This window comes from Thalia democratica, chromosome 2, assembly GCF_965202585.1.
Source record: "Thalia democratica chromosome 2, ktThaDemo2.hap1.1, whole genome shotgun sequence".
NCBI classification, from domain to species: Eukaryota; Metazoa; Chordata; class Thaliacea; order Salpida; family Salpidae; genus Thalia; species Thalia democratica.
The window spans coordinates 29770764-29788337 of record NC_139166.1 but is presented as its reverse complement, the minus strand read 5'-3'; the positions used below and the strand labels follow the sequence as shown (position 1 = coordinate 29788337).

Here is a 17574-nt window from a genome sequence, read left to right as displayed (position 1 = left end):
CTAAAGAGTTTGTTTTTCTTCTAATATTTAGCTAATTGCAGATTGCAGTATGCAACATATTGAATAAACAATTCTACTAAAACTGCAACAAAACAAACATTATATATCTAAAACATTTCAGTGTTTTTTATAAAGTTAAAAAAGCTTTTAAAATTCAGTTTATTTACTACCTCTTGCCAGGGTAATAAAAAGACTTTGGAAAACAAAAACAGTTATATACAGCTGATAATTGTAAATCTATATAATCTTAATGTTTTTATATTTCGACTATAGAAATTTTAATAGCTCAAAAAGATGTTTACAAAGCAAACTAAGTGCAGCTCTATGATAGAGTTATTTTCTCCACACAAATCCATTGAGTGAGCATTATCTTTTTTTTTTTGTTAAATATTACATCTATGTGTTTTTTTGCTTTAAAATTATATCCTTTATACCATTATGACTTAGACACCTCACTTAAAATTTGTTATCTAGGAGTAGGGTATATAATTATAACCTGCATTTTCACCACATATAATTTTTTTTATCCTTATATTGTCTTTGTATATTAACTTCAATTGACAGTTTTGATTTTGGTTCTAATGTGTTTCAAAGTATTTTTTCACAGTATTTTTTTATTAGTATAAAATATATGCTATTCAAATAACTAATTTTTAAATATTGAAATTGTTAGTATGTATTTTATTTTGGACAAGTTATAAAACAACAGATATATTTTCTGAAAATTGTCAAATGATCAAGACTATTTTGTATTTGTATATTTATATTAAATTATGTAGTAAAGTTTAGATTATTTCGTTTAGTAAAATAAAGTTAGTTTACTCTAGCAGATTACTGTACATTGTTTTGCATGATAATGCTATTTTGGTACAGTTTTAAGTCATTTATTTTTTAAATTATTCTATATTACTATATACTTAATTATTAGTATTATATGATCTACTGTTTATCTTCTATATTTTAAAATGTAACTGTACACCGTACATCAACATGAATACTTAACCATTTTTGTTAACTTTTTTTTAAATGGTAAGCATAGCAATACAGTGCTTATTCACTTATCCGGACTTCACTTATCCGGACAGTTTTGTTCAAAAGAAAATTCAAAAAATTTTCAATATTAAACACTAACATTTTTTTATGATACAAATATTTAAGCTTTCATGCTGTAAGAAAATTTTAAGTGATTTTATAAATTCCGTAAGTTTTCTGCTGAAAACATGAACAAACTATTAAACATACGTCTATCTTTTCTTATTTTAGCAAAACTTACAATAAAAACTAGTTTGTTAGAAGTGTTATGTTTCCGTTAAATTGACTTTAAACTTAGTCAAAGTTTTTGGGTTTTCTTTATGTCTTTGTTTTTTTGTTTCAAAAGTTTTTTTTCACTTAGAGAGATAGGTTTACATTATTTTTTGTTATTAAAGGTAAATTAAATTTATATTTTCTCTTAAACAAAAATCAATCTTTTTTTTTAATTAATAGTAAGGGCAGGTGGAATTACAAATGATGAATTTTACTTGCTTGACCCTCAAAAAATGTATATTGTTGCAGAGGGTTAGTAAGTCTGGTGTTTTTCTACCTTAGAATAAATAAATTAATTAACCTAAAATTTAGCTTTAATTATTTATCATTTTATTATATATTACTCACAATTACTATGTATTTTTTTTACCACAACACTTTTATTATGCATTGCATTATATGCAACAGTTATATTATTACATGAAAAAATTGGTTTTTTGAACTTATCAGGAATTTTGGTTATCCGGACATGTTTACAGAAAAATCTTGCCCAACGTGTCCAGATAAGTGAATAAGCACTGTACTGAACAAATCCCACTACTTTTTGCTTAAGAGAAAGCTATTTTTTAAAACATTTATCTATAAATTTCAGTCTCTTGTGTTTTAGAACTTAAAATTTCTTAACTGACATATTTGTTGCTCTGAAGTAAGAACATTAAACTAAAGATGATTTTATTTGATGATTATTTTAATAACCAATTATGTGTTGTAAGTTTTTTATATCATTTCATTGTCATACAGCTTAAATATTTAAGACGTGGGCGAGTTTTTTATGACATAGTTAAATACCTAAAGCTTACGCTTTTAGCTATTTTAAGTATGAAAAATAAGTTTTATCAAAATAAAAAATTTTCTAACTTATATTTTTCATTGTTAAAAGTTTGGATTTAGATATTTATTTACAAAAACTTATTTTTTTATTCCGTGGTAAAACTTTGTTCTTTTATGACATAACCACTGTGTGTTTGGCCAAATCAGTTTTTTTGGAAAGATTGGCAAAATGTCAACACAAATTTTATGAAATTTAAGAATGTTATGTTTCGACATTAATTTTTTTAAAAGACTTGTTTTTGTAACTTAAATAGTTTTAATTATTATTTTTCTAACCTCAATTTTAAAGTCTTTATTAATCAGTATAAATTTATTTACAAATTTGGTTTTATTATGGTAGTATTTTTTAGTAAAATAACTTATATTTTTTATCTAAATTGTATGAACACTTAAACAATAATTATCATGTAAAATATTTTTTCATAACAGTTAAATAAAATCTTATTTTTATACAAAACATAAAATGGCAGAAGACAAAGGAAAAATTGGTATTGTGGGAAGGTAAAAATTTAAATTTCACATTTATATTATGTAAAATTTTTCAAGTCTTAAATTCAATGCATATAAATCATTAATTTAAAATATATTGACGTTACAAAAAAACGTTTTAATAAGAAGGTTAATAGTTGTTTATTAAGTTTAGGTTTTTCATTTAAACTGAATTTTTGCTTTATAATTATTTTAAACCACAGTGGACTTATTGGTAGAAGTTGGGCCATGCTTTTTGCTGCAGCCAACTACAAAGTTTTCATGTATGATTTGGAAGAATCACAACTTACTGGTGCTTTAACTTATATTAGGTTTGTATTATTTTTTAAGTGATATTTTTATTTATTACTTTCATTTAAATATAGTATCTGTACTTTTCAAAGCTTTTTTTACATATTTTGCTAAATACGCACTGCTTAGTACTGTATCTTTAAAAATTTAGTATATTTTTTTTAATCTAACCATATATGCCTATCATAAGTTTGTATTTACATAGTTTCAAGTTTTTGTAACAAAATGTTATTTAAACTTTGGTTTGTTTAAAGTTTTGTTTGATGTCTAATAGTATTGTTTTCCTTCATTTTTATTTGTTACAAAAATAAAATACTGGAGTTTTAAACAAAAATGACTAAAAAATCTTGAAATTTTAAACCATTTTTTTTTAATTAATGATGAAATTGTTTTAGTTAGAAAGTTTTTTTTTGTATAATTTTGAATTTTACTAATTAAAAAACACGTTTAAAATAACATTACAGTATAGTAATGTTTTTATGATATTTAAGACATTTTTGTACTTTAACAATATACAAACAAATTGTACTTTCAAAAACCCGGAAAAAATTTCAAAAAACTTTTAGCATATGATTTGGATAAGATTAAATAACATTTAGTTGTTTATTTTCTAAAAAGATAAATATTTTCAAATTTTGTTTAAATTATTTTTAAGTAGCATTATTAACAAAATAATAATAATAGTACCAGTTTTATTTTTCTTTTAATTTTTTTTTCTGGCACTATTTAGTAATTTCAGGAAGTCAGTTTAAAATTATCTGCTGAAGTCTTTTAATTTTCTTATATCTAGCATAGTTAATTTATTTGGGCTTACAAGCTTTACTTTTAATGTTTTCAAAGCTTATGTATGAAAATTTTATAAGTTTATCTAATTTTTTCAATGAACTTTTATTTGAGTTTTTTTTTTTTATTTATAGTATTTTAAACGTAGACAACAGCTGAATGATTTAGAAAAACAGAATTTATTGAGAGGTAGCCTTACTGCAGAGGAACAAATGAAAATGATACAAACAACAACTGACCTTAAAATTGCTTGTAATGAGGCTAAACATGTACAGGTTTGTTTTTATTCTCATTTATTCTCAACCATTTTATTAAAGTTTTTTTTTTAAGTTTTAGTGAAGTGTGAGTTTGCAACCTTTTTAAGATTTTCTTACTCTGAAAAAATATATTGTACCTCGATAGCACAGTTTAGATTGTAAATTAAACAGATAAATAAAAACCAAATTTAGTAGCAAAATATGTAATAAAAAGTGTATTTTATTTAAGGTATTAGAAAAACATTATGTTATATCTAAAGATGATATGTTTTGTTTCCATCTTTAAAGTTTAATTAACGGATACAAATTTTAAAACAAGAATTAAGTATGTACTTAAGAATAATAAATACTCTTTGTACTGTATATAAAATAGACAATGTATAAAACAGCAGCCCACAGAGTCAGTTGGTGCGTTGTAAGTGTGCAATTTAAAGTAATTATAAGTTGGAGTGTTTAAATCAGGGTTCCCCAAACTTTTTTTCAAAGGGCCCCTTTTAAAGAAATTTTAAAAGCTATGGCCCCCTCCAACAAGATTACTCTAATAGTTACAACTAAAAACACATTAGACCTTTTTTTGCTTTTCAGCATCAACTCCAAAATATCTAGTGTAAGTTTCAAATTATCTCATGCACCCCCCCCCCCTTTGCTGCTCATAATCCCCAAGGGAGCCACTTGTCCCACTTTGGAAAAACCCTGGTTTAAATATTAAAATGTTGTCAGTTCGTTGTCTTAAAGTTTGTTCAAGTATGTCCTTATTTATTATCTTATTGTACCTTTGTGTTCAATTATTTTCTTGTAATTTGTAATACTAATCTGGCTTTTTGTTGTGTTCATTTAACCTTTTTGTTTTAAGTTCATGTAAGTTAACAATAAGTTTATATTGCATTTTACTAGTAATTTAAGATATTTTTTATACTTTTCTATCCCCTCTTGATTGTAAGCAACTCTTGCGACAAGGTTGTTTTATAAAATGAATGTCTCAAATTAATCAATTGTGTTAGCTTCTTGTGAACTGCAAGAGTTATGGAATTTACGCAGCTATATGCACAAAATGTAATAGCAACTATGTAGGACAAACTAAATATAGCTTCAGTACAAGATGGACAGCACATTGATATAGTTGGAATAGATCAAAGTCAAATTTTAACCCAAAAGATATAACAGATGAAAATGCCTTATATAGACACTACTATTTTAAACACAAGAACGATCTACAGAAAGAGTGTTTTGATGACGCGTATGAAGTTGCTTTTTTGGAAGAACCAAATTTTAAGAACCTTGACTATAAAGAATATGTTTGGATAAATAAACTCAAATTAAATACTAATTTAGCTAAAACACAATGCAGTGATTTATATGGGTAGAGTAGTTAAAGTACATATTGTTAGATGCATCTTTTTTGTATATTTTTTTGTATATCTTTGTGTTATTTAGTAGTTCTTAACATACATTTATATATTAATTACATATGTAATTTTATAAAACAAAACTCTTTTTAATATTATAAGAATAAAGTCAATGTGTTTTTTATTTAGTAAAAATTTTTTATATAAAGTGTTTTGTTTGCTGTTAATAGATGTCATTTTATCAATTAAAAACATTTTTTTATATATACATTTTATGTTTTAATTTTTGTTTTTACAGCCGTATTTTTGCATTGAAAATTTTCTAAATAAAAGATGAAAGCTTTGCAACTAAAGTGTTTTGGTTATTGTTTCATTAGACAGCTATTTAAGGGCTATTTTTTAGCTTTTTTGTATTTGAAAATTTAAGTATAGCTTTGTCTGAAACAATAGTTAATTGGAGTTGTTTTTGGACCCCGGAGTACGGCTTACCTGTTTTCTTGTGTTAGCTTAATAGCTTTTTTAAATTCTACTTCGACTTAGTATATCTCTGTAAATTTATTTTTCTGCAGACTTCCTCAAAGCCTTATGATGTCTTTAGATAAGGAAAAAGCCTATTCTCTTTTTTTTTTAATGCTGCTGAATGTTTGCTCAGCTTTTAGTGAACTACAGAGGGAATAATTGACTTAACAATTATTAATTAATTAATTAACTTGGGTTGACATGTTTTTTGACAATTTAAAAACTTTTTGTTAACTTTTTTAGTGTTGTCAACTTTGACGATTTTTCATTAAAAAATGTTTCTTTTTAAATAATAATCATTTATCTAATGAACTGAATAGCTCTTTGAGCCAAACTTTGATAAATGAACTAAAAATAAACAAAAACTATATGTGTTAAATAAGCTTTAAATATTCAAAAAGTTACTTGCTAATAGTTTGATAATAAAGATCCTCACGAAACAAGTTTGTTGGAATATACAATAGTAACAAATATTTGTGCAACACTTTTCTTTATTTAACTGACGATTTCTGTGCGCTAAAAAGTTAACGCAGTTCTACGGGATTTAAAAAAAAAAATTACTGCAAAAAAAGAGTAAAACATTTTCGTGACTACTAGTTATCAGTTTGAATTAATTATTGCTTATATTTAGTAAATACACGTATTCATCTTCTTTATTTTCTATTCTTTTTTGCAGTACTTATTTTTTCAAAAAAAGTTTCTACTTTTGTTTTACAAAATTTAAAGATCTTTAATTAAATGTGCGTATTTGTATTTACGTTGTTTTAATTTTTTTATTTGTTTACAATATTTGAAAAATATTTTTTTAACTTTACAGAGTTTAAAGAAGAAATTTTTTGTTTAATATTTTATAACTAAAATTATAACATAAAACCTTAAAAGTTCTATAACTTAAAATCTAATATAAATTTAAACAGGAATGCGTACCAGAAGATGTAAACCTGAAGAACAAAGTTTTGAAGTCGATTTTTGATTCTTCCTCGAAAGACACAATAATATGCAGCTCAACGTCAAATCTTATGCCATCTAAGATTTTCAGCTCTCTACCAACACAAAATAACTGTATCATTGCTCACCCTGTTAGAAAATATTTATTTTAAATTTATAGCTTCAATTTATACATTTCACATATTTATGTTTTATTATTTTTATGTACTTAAGTTTAATTCTTTTTAATCCGGACACCTGGTTTAATAATATACCTTATTACTTTACTTTGTTAATACTAAGTAGCTGGGCATAACCTCATTGTTAGTCTAAGTTTAAGTACAAATTAAATAGAATAATTTAGTATATTTACAGCTTCTAAATTTAGAATAGCTTAAGTTTTATTTTTTATTTACATCTAAACTTTTCATATAAACAATTTTGAAGAGTATATAAAAAGTTTCAAACACTATTTACCCTTTGAACTACTAGATACTTTATATATAAAAAAAACACAGTCCTTCAAGACTTTCCTACATTAATTTAACTGTAAAGTATTGAATTGAAATAAAAATAGACTAACATTTATTAGCATTTAACAAGTTTAAGAAAGAATAAAACCATATTTTTAAACATGTTCATTACTCGATAAGTTTTTCAAGCACTTTTTAACATGTGAATACATCGGTATATAGTATAATAAAACAGAGACGGCTCAAAACTAAACTGCTTGTTTCTTTTTTTGCTAATATAAATAACTATTTTAGTTCTAAGAAGTTTATTTTAAATACAAGGGTTTACTTTAGCGTGTTTATAATTTTATTAACAAGATGCTCATTAGAACTTAGAGTAAAGCAGTAAAAAATAGCCAAATTAGTAAAAATATTGTTGTATTTAGTTTCATAATAGTTTTATTTTTTAAAATACCTTAATGTTAATTCAAGAAAAGCTTTAATTAATAATAAAACTAAAATTATTTTATTTACTGTTATGTGAGATATCTAAAACAAATTTTTGATTGCTTTTTTAAATGGCAAAGTTTATTCATATATAAAAGTTTTTTGTGTTAATATTTTCACCATGCACATTCCTTCCTAAGTTATACCACTGCAGCACTTTAACTGTTCACAAAAATTTTATTAATCCAATTCCTGTTTTGTAATTTATAATGTTAGTTGCATTGTTATTTTGTTTTTCTACTTGTTTCTGTAACCTTTGTTTTTTGATTAAACTTAGTTTTTGTATTTATAATAAATTAAATTAGCATAAAGATTTTAAGGGATAAAGGTTAATTTTCGAATAAAAGGTTTAAGTACTCTTATATCATCAATTAGCAGAATTCGTGCGCGTCAGGCTAAATCAGTTTTTTTGAAAAACGTCAGGCTAAATCAGTTTTTCTATTTAAAAATTTGAGAATCTCAGTTTTTCTCAGTTCAAATGCTTGAAAATGTTTGTTAAAAAAAGTTAAGAAATATTTTAAAGATCAAGTTGAGCTGTGAATTTATTTCTAAATAAAGATTTAGTTATTAAAGATAAAATTAGTCAATATTTGTAAAAATAAATTCTTAAAACCTTTTGTTGAATCTCTAAACAATTTTTTAAATAAACTTCAATATTTTGTTTTGAGTAGATTATATACGCCATAATAATGAAAATTCATAAAAAAATACAGTTTATACATTACAGTTTAGTTCAACAACTTAGCTGTTTGTTTTAATTTTAATACTCGTGTAAGCGTTTCATTTTAAATTTTAACAAAACACGACGTCGTTTTATTATAAATCTTCTGGTTATAATGTTTTTACTTAGTGCTTAATTAAATTGAGCAATTGTGTTTAGTAAAATATAATAAATTTATACACTAATAATAAATTGGATATAACGCTTATTTTAAAACTTATCACTGAATTTGTTATGTTAAGGACATAGGGGGTGGGTCACCTTTTTTACAATTAAGTCTTATTTTAATGAATTGTAAGTTGCTTTTTGCAGTTTTTTAAAGCTCAAAATATCTTTAAGATGAAGCTGGTTGAAGTCGGAGACAACAATAGTACAAATCAAGACCCTCCAATACCTAAAATGACTTCTAAAGGAGATTTTCCTTACTTTCATAAAATGTCAGGCTAAATTGGTCTCAGTCAGGCTAAATGAAAAAAAAATCGCGCACGAACCCTTTAGTATCTTTTTTTTTTATTGAAAATAAATAATTACTTGTTCATATATTTTTATTTCTTACTATATTTATGTAGCTGTAACTTTTTTAAATTATCATAATATAAGATTTTAATAAACTTAATTACTTTTACACATACTTAAAACGAGAAAAGAACATCAAACCATTGATATAAAAAAAAACTTCGTATTTAACCTTTACGACTATTAGTTTCTGAGTGTTTAGCATAAAATCTACTATTACAGTTTAGTTGGTGGAGGCTATCTACTTGGTAAACATTTTGTTTGATTAGTTTTTATAAAAAAATTGTTGTCTTAGTATTAAGGTGATATTTTTGCGATATCATTGCATTTGAAATATTAATCTTTAACTAAAAGTTTGATGTTTCAAGGTTAAGTAGCTTTTAAATTTTTTCCGAATAAAATAATAATAAACTCTAGAATTATTTTACTTAAAAAAGTTAAACCTTTTTCTCCGTATTTATATTTACAGTAATTAAGACCATATATTAGTTCATTAAATAAAATACTTTTTCATTGAAAAAAATAATAAAATGTTTTATTTCATATTTATTTTATAAAAACAAAAATTAAATGTTTAATATTTGTTTTAATGAAGTAATTTTAATTATAAAAATATACAATTTAAAGTTTCTAGAATTAGTTTAGTGTTGTGTTGAAAAAAAAATTCCATGTGTAGGTTTATAAACATAACAGTTTACCTTTTTATGTTCTTAATTCATTATTGTGAATAGCTTTAAACTTTTTATTATCGCTTACTGACTTTATAGTTTACATAATTACTAGAAAATTATTACCTAAATTAAAGTATTTAAATATTTAGACTATAAAGTAATTTCATGTTTTAAATTTTTTTAAACTATTAATTTCAGTTATCGTTTAAGGAAGTAGTTGAAAATTTTAGGCATAATAACAAAAAAGTTATAAAAATGTACTTTAAGTTAATATTAACTTGTTTTCAAGCTATTTTGCATTGAAAATTTAATTAAATCACTAGTTTTTTCATTCTAGTTAATCAAAAGTTAATAGTTTTATATGTAATATAATTTTGTTAAACTTATCGGATAGTAGATAATATATTTGTTTTAATTATATTCCTATTAGAACACAATATAATTTTCTAACTTTATTTATTTTTTAGCAAACAGTTGTAGAAAAGTAGCTAGTCTGTTTAAACAACTAAATATTAGCTAGTGTAACTTAATATTGTGTTTAGTTTTAATTTTAAACCTTTTAAACTAACTGTTTCCAAATTCTTTGTGTAAGTTATCAACTTTATAATATTTTTAATATCACAAATCTAAATCCTAATAGTATTATAACTTTAAAAACTAGATGTATAATAACATCTAATGTTTTTCGACTAATTACTCAGAGACCTACGTACATTAGAACAGAGTAAAAAACAAATGTTTACATAAAATAGCAACGAAAATTTAAAGATTTAAGATAGTTAATGGAAAACAAAAACTAATTAATGTAGTAATAATCAAAATGTTATAACAAAAACTTAACAAAATTACATCTTAATAAATAAAACTACCATAAAAAAACTTATTTTCTTCACACAAATCAGTCTTATTTAACAATATTGCAATTGCTTTTATTTTGACTATATCACTCATAATAAGGCACTTATATAACACTTTGAACCTTCTATTTTATTTTATTTTTTGCTCAGTCCAAGGTTATTTATCACAGTTTTACAACTAGAAGATATATTTCCTGCATTTATTAAATTTTAAGCTTTTGTTTATGTAGTTATCTGACAAGAGTTAGTCGAAACATGGTTTTACATGTGATAGTTTTATTTTTTCGATTCAAAGTTATGAGTTTTAAAACAATCAAATTTTTATTGTATATTCACTTAGAATTAGCAATAAACTGAATCGTACGACAATCAACAACAACATACTTTGACATTCTGATTCGTCCTTATTACGAATCATCAAGCAGACATAGTCACGATGAATCGTTGTATGAAACCAAACTTGTTTAAACTTCTTTTAAAAACGATAAAATATTTTTTTCACTAGAATATTTAAGAAAAACTTGATACGCTATATAGTAATGTTGTGGTCAGTAAATTTTGAAAGTTGAAATGGCATCATCAGTTTGTTGTTAAAATATAACAATAAAAAACATTTTTTTTTTATAACATTTTAACAATTTTTTATTAAAATATAAGTTTCACGAAATTTTCATATAAACATGCAAAGGTTTTATACTAAAAATGACTCATTGCCATAATTTAATTTCGATAGCAATTTCTTAAATTACATGTTTATGTGTTTTAACAGTATTTTATATGATTCAATGTTATCAAAATAAAACTACCCACAGTGCAACCCACCTTACTACTGTCCGCTGACAGAAATAGTGCCTCACCCGAACACCGCTGCAGAAGTAGTGAAGATGACGAGAGACATCATGGAAGAGATAGGACAGGTTCCGGTTACCATTAACAAAGAAATAGACGGATTTGGTCTCAATAGAATTCAGTACGCGATCATCAATGAGTGCTGGAATCTAGTAGAGGTGTTTTTTTTTTGCAAGTGTTTATGGAAGCTGAAACAATAAAACCTTTTTTTAGCAATGAAACTATTAAGATTTCGAACACACTTCATATGTAGTTATAGATTAAATTCAGGGTTCGTGCGCGTCAGGCTAAATCAGTTTTTTTGAAAAAAATTGAAAAACATCAGGCTAAATCAGTTTTTTTATTTAAAAATTTGAGAATCTCAGTTTTTCTCAGTTCAAATGCTTGAAAATTTTTGATTAAAAAAATTGAGAAATATTTTAAAGATCAAATTAAGATGTGATTTTATTTCTAAATAAAGATTTAGTTACTAAAAACAAAATCAGTCAGTATTTGTAAAAATAAATGCTTAAAACCTTTTGTTGAATCTCTAAAAAAAATTAAGAATTCTCATTATTTTGTTTGAGTAGATTATATACTTAGCTGTTTGTTTGAATTTGTTTACATCAGCTAAGTTTTTAAGAGCTTAGTTGGTTGAACTAATTTAATTTCTAATTTAAAGGCTTTATACCAAATACTTTTTAGATTAGAAATCTTAGCAGTTTATTCGCATATTTTACTGTTTGTTTAAAGTTATTAAAGATATTCACAACACTAAAACTTAGCTTTAAGATATAAGTACTAAGTTTTGTGGGAGTACAAATTTTAGGTACAATTCATTTTTCTTTACAGGAACAAAATATTAAAGGTTTTTTTTAATTTAAGTGTAAGCTTTTAAAATCTGATATGACATCAACAATAACTGTATTTATTTAGAGTTTAGGATTTATAATTATGTATCAATTACTATATTAGTCAAATTACTATAGTAATAAACATTTTTTACTTATTTTAACACTCGTGTAAGCGTTTCATTTTAAATTTTGATAAAAAGACAATGCACGTCCTTTTATTATAAATCTTCTGGTTATAATGTTTTTACTTAGTGCATAATTAAATGAACAATTGTATTTAGTAACATATATTAAATTTTTACACTAGTAATAGATTAGATATAACACTTATTTTAAAACTTATCACCGAATTTTTTGTGTTAAGGGCATAAGGGGTGGTCAATCACCTTTTTCACAATTAAGTCTTATTTTATTGAGTTGTAACTCTAAGCTATGAGTTGCTTTTTGCAGATTTTTAAAGCTCAAAATATTTTTGAGATAAAGCTGGTTAAAGTAGGAGACTACAATAGTACTAATCAAGACCCTCCAATACCTAAAATGACTTCTAAAGGGGATTTTCCTTATTTTGAAAAAATGTCAGGCTAAATTGTTCTCAGTCAGGCTAAATGAAAAAAAAATTCGCGCACGAACCCTGTAAATTTCTAAAACTCTATTGTTTTTTACTATGATATTTATGTGTCTTCTTCATTATATATACAGTTTTATCTAAGCCTATTTAAACTTGTTTATTTATTGTATTTATATTTTACGTTTAAAATGTTATGAATGGAAAAACAAAACAAAAATTATAACAATAACAATAAAAAAATTAAAACAGAAAGGAATAATGTCACCTAATGATGTTGACAAAATATTTACTAGTGGTTTAGGAATGAGGTAATCAACGTTTTATATCTATAATTTTTTTTTATATGATGGTTTAAAAACCTTAGTTAAAGATATAATTTCAACTTTTATTACGTTTTTAGTTTTATGTAATTTAACAGATTTCAAGTATCTTGTATAAATCTTAATTATATTAAAGCTAAAATCTACTCCTATAATAATTAAAACACTATAAAACTAAGTAATTATCGACATGTAAATTATTTAACTTTTTTTTTATGTTTTAAATTAAATTTATTTTTTATAAACTTTTCTGTTATTATTCCTAGTGATTTTTAAGCTGATCAGGCAAAAAAATAAAATAGTTAAGTTGTAGTAAAACAATATTTAAAGCTCTTTAAATATTGCAAACTGTGTTATTTATTAAATTTTAATTGTTTTTTCAATATAAATATTCCAGATATGCATTTATGGGTCCTTTTGAAACCATTCATCTTAATGCTGAAGGTAATTTTTTCATCTTGTTTTGTGTCTACATTTTAAGTGTAAATCTGAAGAATTTATATTATATTTTAAATAAAGTTATAAATTTAATATTATTTTTTATAATAAAGATAATAATTGATATCAAAATTTTTAATAAAAAAGTTATGAAGATTATAAACTTAGTTGTTAAATTAACCTGTTTAACTTGTTGCAATTAGGAAATATATAATGATACAATTTGTCATAGCTAAATTGTTTAAGGTATAAAACTCTGCTTACTCTGTTGAATTTATATATTTTTTTATATTGAAAAACTGAATAATTAATTTTATAACATGTTAATAGATTTGTTAACAGTCTATTAAAGTTTTAAACACTTATATGTTTTATTATTTCTAGTAGAAATTTTAATTAGTATAGCATAATTATCTTTATATTGCCACCAAAAGTTCTTTATAAAAACAATTTCATACAGTTTTTTTTTAACGTTTTCTTTTTTCTTTGTTTCTACGTACTTTATAACTTAAACTATTATGTTTCAAAATAATTATGAATATAATGCTTTGCAAAGTTTTTATTTTATTAAATAGGAACGAGAAACTACATGGAAAGATATTCATCTTCAATAAAACGAGTTTCAAGCGATTTTGATCCTGTTCCGAAGTATGACGAACCCACTCTGTCTAAAGTTGATGAGGTTAGTATTATCTTTAACGTAATAAATGTGTAAACTAATACAATTTGTATTTTGCGTGTACTATAATAGATTAAACTTTATCGCAATGCTATCCCTAAGTACAAAGTTCATTTTAATCAAAACGTTTACTATCTTTTATTTCTAACATTTTAATAAACATTAAGTTCTAGACTTTTGAACACTGTTTCAATTATAAAATTTAAATTTGTTTGATACATGTTTCCGAAACCATCTTGGTTATTCTAAAATCAGATTCCACTGTTTAGTTTTTTTAGTAAGACATTTTTTAATTGAATTTAATCATAACTTTTTTAGGAAATTTCAGCCAGAATTCCGTCCACTTCGCAAGGTTTGAACACTAGGAGACGCTGGAGAGATGAAAGATTGATTGGGTTGGCCAAGCTGAAGAAAGATATGGATAAATAAAATATTAGCAACTGTTTATATAAATATATATTTTTTTTTATTAATCATTTATCTTTAAAGTTTTTCAATTTGCTTTTGTAGAATTTATTGAAAAATAATAATCATTATACATAGTAAATAATTCATGCTACCCACTATTTTTGAATCGCTTTTATGCAATTTTGTTAAACAAATAAACTAATTCACTTTTTTCATTATTATAAACTCTTACTACTTTTTTCCTAAAAAATAGTTTTTGGCGTACATAATATCATATTTTTATGTTTTACTCTAAAAGCGTTTAACAATTTATTTAAACTTTATAAGATAATATTACATTGTAGATTAGGGGTGGGCAACGTACGGCCCGCGGGCCGGATCCGGCCCGCAGAGTGAAAATGACCGGCCCCCAAACCTTTTTCAAATTTAAGTGGAATCCGGCCCGCGGACATATTTGATCCGGCCCCCGAGTAGATGATCCGGCCCGCTAAGCATTTTTTAAAATTTGTATGAAATCCGGCCAGCCAATGTAAATACTACAAAACTTGTACAAAACCTTTTTAGAATTTTTTTCATAAAACTAAAAATGTAAGACTTTGACCCTGAAAAAGTTTGTAAAATTGGGTTTTTATTTTTAAGGTGATAAAAAAACTCTTTTGTTAAAGTATTTTTTTCTGTTTTGAATCAGCTGAAGTAATCCTTTCTCAAATTATCCAAAAACAGTTGTTTGCTGAATTAATTTTGATGATCTTACCTACCATAATGACTTTCATAAAAAATGGACGTGTTAAAAATTGCTCTCTTTCCCAGATGAGTAGATAGTTGTTTTTATACTTGTTTAGAAAAGTAGAAAATATACTTTTTAAACATTGACAATTATTTTAATTCAAACTGCTCAACATTAAATTTTAGTAAAGTCTTTCAAGTTAAGACTACAATTTTCACTCTTTTCTGCTATTGATTTTTGTATTAATTTCTTTTTGATTAATTATATGATTAAGTTTAGTAGTAACCAATTGATGACAATAGTTTCACTTGATAATCAGTTTGGTCGTCGTTTTGCAGACTTTAAACAACTAATAGAAGAATTTCATATTTTATCATCATAGTTGACGTTTGACACCGAAAATGCATTTAGTAATATACAGTTAGAACTGTTAAACTTTAATGTGATAGTACACTAAAAGAAAAGTTCTAAATTTAAAAATTTGACAGATTTTATGCCCTAATTAACAAGTCAAAGTTTGTTAATTTAAAAATGATGGCAATGAAGTTACTTGTTTTGTTCGGGTCTACATATATTTGCGAACAAACATTCTCAACCATGTATATAAAGAAAAGTAAGCTGCGTTCAAACCTTACTGATACCAATCTGCAGTCATTACTGAGAATATCTACTTCAAATATACTTTCAGATTTCAAACAATTTGTTAAAAACTTTGATGATCCACAAATGTCTTATTGACTTATTTTTAGTGTAATTATTCATGCTAAACTCTTTAATCTTTATATTTAAAATAAAATATGACAGTTTGTATGTCATTTTTTCGTTCAGTAATATTTTTATTAGTGAAATTGATCTTAATCTAAGAGTTTATTAAATTAATATGGTTATCATGTTTAAAAATAAACTAATCTCTGTTTTATTTTAGTATTTCGTTATTTTTTGTTTGTACTTTTATAAAAGTATTTTAAATGAATTGTTTGATAATATGGTATTTAAAGTACATAACTTAGTTAAGTTTCATAAGTTGATCATTACTGTTTGATATTTTGAAAATAAAGATATTAAAATATTTAGCCAAATTAATTTCTTATCTAGGTTTAACTATTTTTATTTATGTTGATATGAAAATTTAAATCTTACATATAATTTTCGTTGATTTTAGTAGATTTTCAGATAAATTTTATGTATTAATTCAAAATATGACCATGAAACTAGTTGTTTTGTTCGAGACTTTATACATTTGGAAACAAACATTTCCGACTATAAACATCAACAAGGATAAGCTAATTTCAAACCTAATCAATATTCCAGTGAACTTGCAGATTTTCCCAAACCGTCATGCAAATAGATTTAAACAACTGTAATATATGATTAACCTTAAGTGTTTCATCGAGATGTTTTTTTTTTTCGCTTTTATGGTAAATTATTTATTATATCAGAATTATTTGTTGTTTTGTTTCTTTTATACGTGCAAAAATATGTAATGAATCTTTATTATTTTTTTAAATTAAAAGTTAGTAGTTTAATATTGTAATGTTAATTAACTTCTAAATAATATTATTAATGAAAACTCCAGCCAAGGATTGCCAAAGTTAAATAATTTCGAATAGTTAACAATTATTTGATGTTTTAGCTTTAAATATAATGCGCGAGTAACAATTATTAAGTAAATTATTGTTTTTATACGACAAACTAGTATTAATTTGGTCCAGAGTTATAAAAAATATAGAGTTATGAATACTTAATAAAAACCAATACAACTTACATACTGAAAAACCTTGGTAATTAATAAATTGATTCAAAATTCTAAAATACCCGATCAATAAGCATCCATCAGGATCTAAATCTTTTTCAAATTAGCTTCCATTCGGATCCGGATCTTTGTCTAAAATTAGTATTTAGTCGGATCAGGTTAATATTTTGAAATTAGGATCCGGATCTTTAAAAGGATCCAGCTGAATCCGGTAGATCACTAACTCGAAATGCTCCGGCCCGCATAGGTCTAATTTTTTTTGGATCCGGCCCTTTAAATATTTACGTTGCCCACCCCTATTGTAGATTAACAATTTTGTTGAATTTGGAAAAAAAAAAAGGGATTTTTAAGCTTGTTTAACCTTGTAGAACAGTTCTTATTAATTTGGTTTAAGACCCGGTTATGTTAGTATAGAGCGTCCCCATTTATCCGCCCGATTACAATCGATAAGTAGACTTATTTAATTTAACTAAAATCAATGATTTCACTTTAAAATCTAGTTTTGTTTATTTTTCATCTATTATAGT

The 17574-nt window shown here is 24.4% G+C and overlaps 1 protein-coding gene across 1 annotated transcript; it reads left to right on the top strand.

Annotated features, from left to right (window-relative positions):
- Nucleotides 1-2569: 2569 nt before the first annotated feature.
- LOC145849910 (lambda-crystallin-like) lies at nt 2570-14780 on the top strand. The gene is made up of 9 exons (XM_082955015.1): nt 2570-2637; nt 2829-2936; nt 3848-3974; nt 6739-6900; nt 11285-11479; nt 12972-13030; nt 13440-13486; nt 14056-14162; nt 14478-14780. Exons 1-9 carry the CDS (start codon nt 2600-2602, stop codon nt 14586-14588), a joined length of 954 nt encoding a protein of 317 aa, XP_082811141.1. The 5' UTR covers nt 2570-2599; the 3' UTR covers nt 14589-14780.
- Nucleotides 14781-17574: the final 2794 nt, after the last annotated feature.

Excerpts from the sequence above, each read along its gene's own strand:
- LOC145849910 (XM_082955015.1), top strand. The coding sequence starts at position 2,600 with ATGGCAGAAGACAAAGGAAAAATTGGTATTGTGGGAAG. Across the intron at positions 2,638-2,828 it reads AAAATTGGTATTGTGGGAAG|TGGACTTATTGGTAGAAGTT; the intron begins GTAAAAATTTAA and ends TTTAAACCACAG. Across the intron at positions 3,975-6,738 it reads ATGAGGCTAAACATGTACAG|GAATGCGTACCAGAAGATGT; the intron begins GTTTGTTTTTAT and ends AAATTTAAACAG.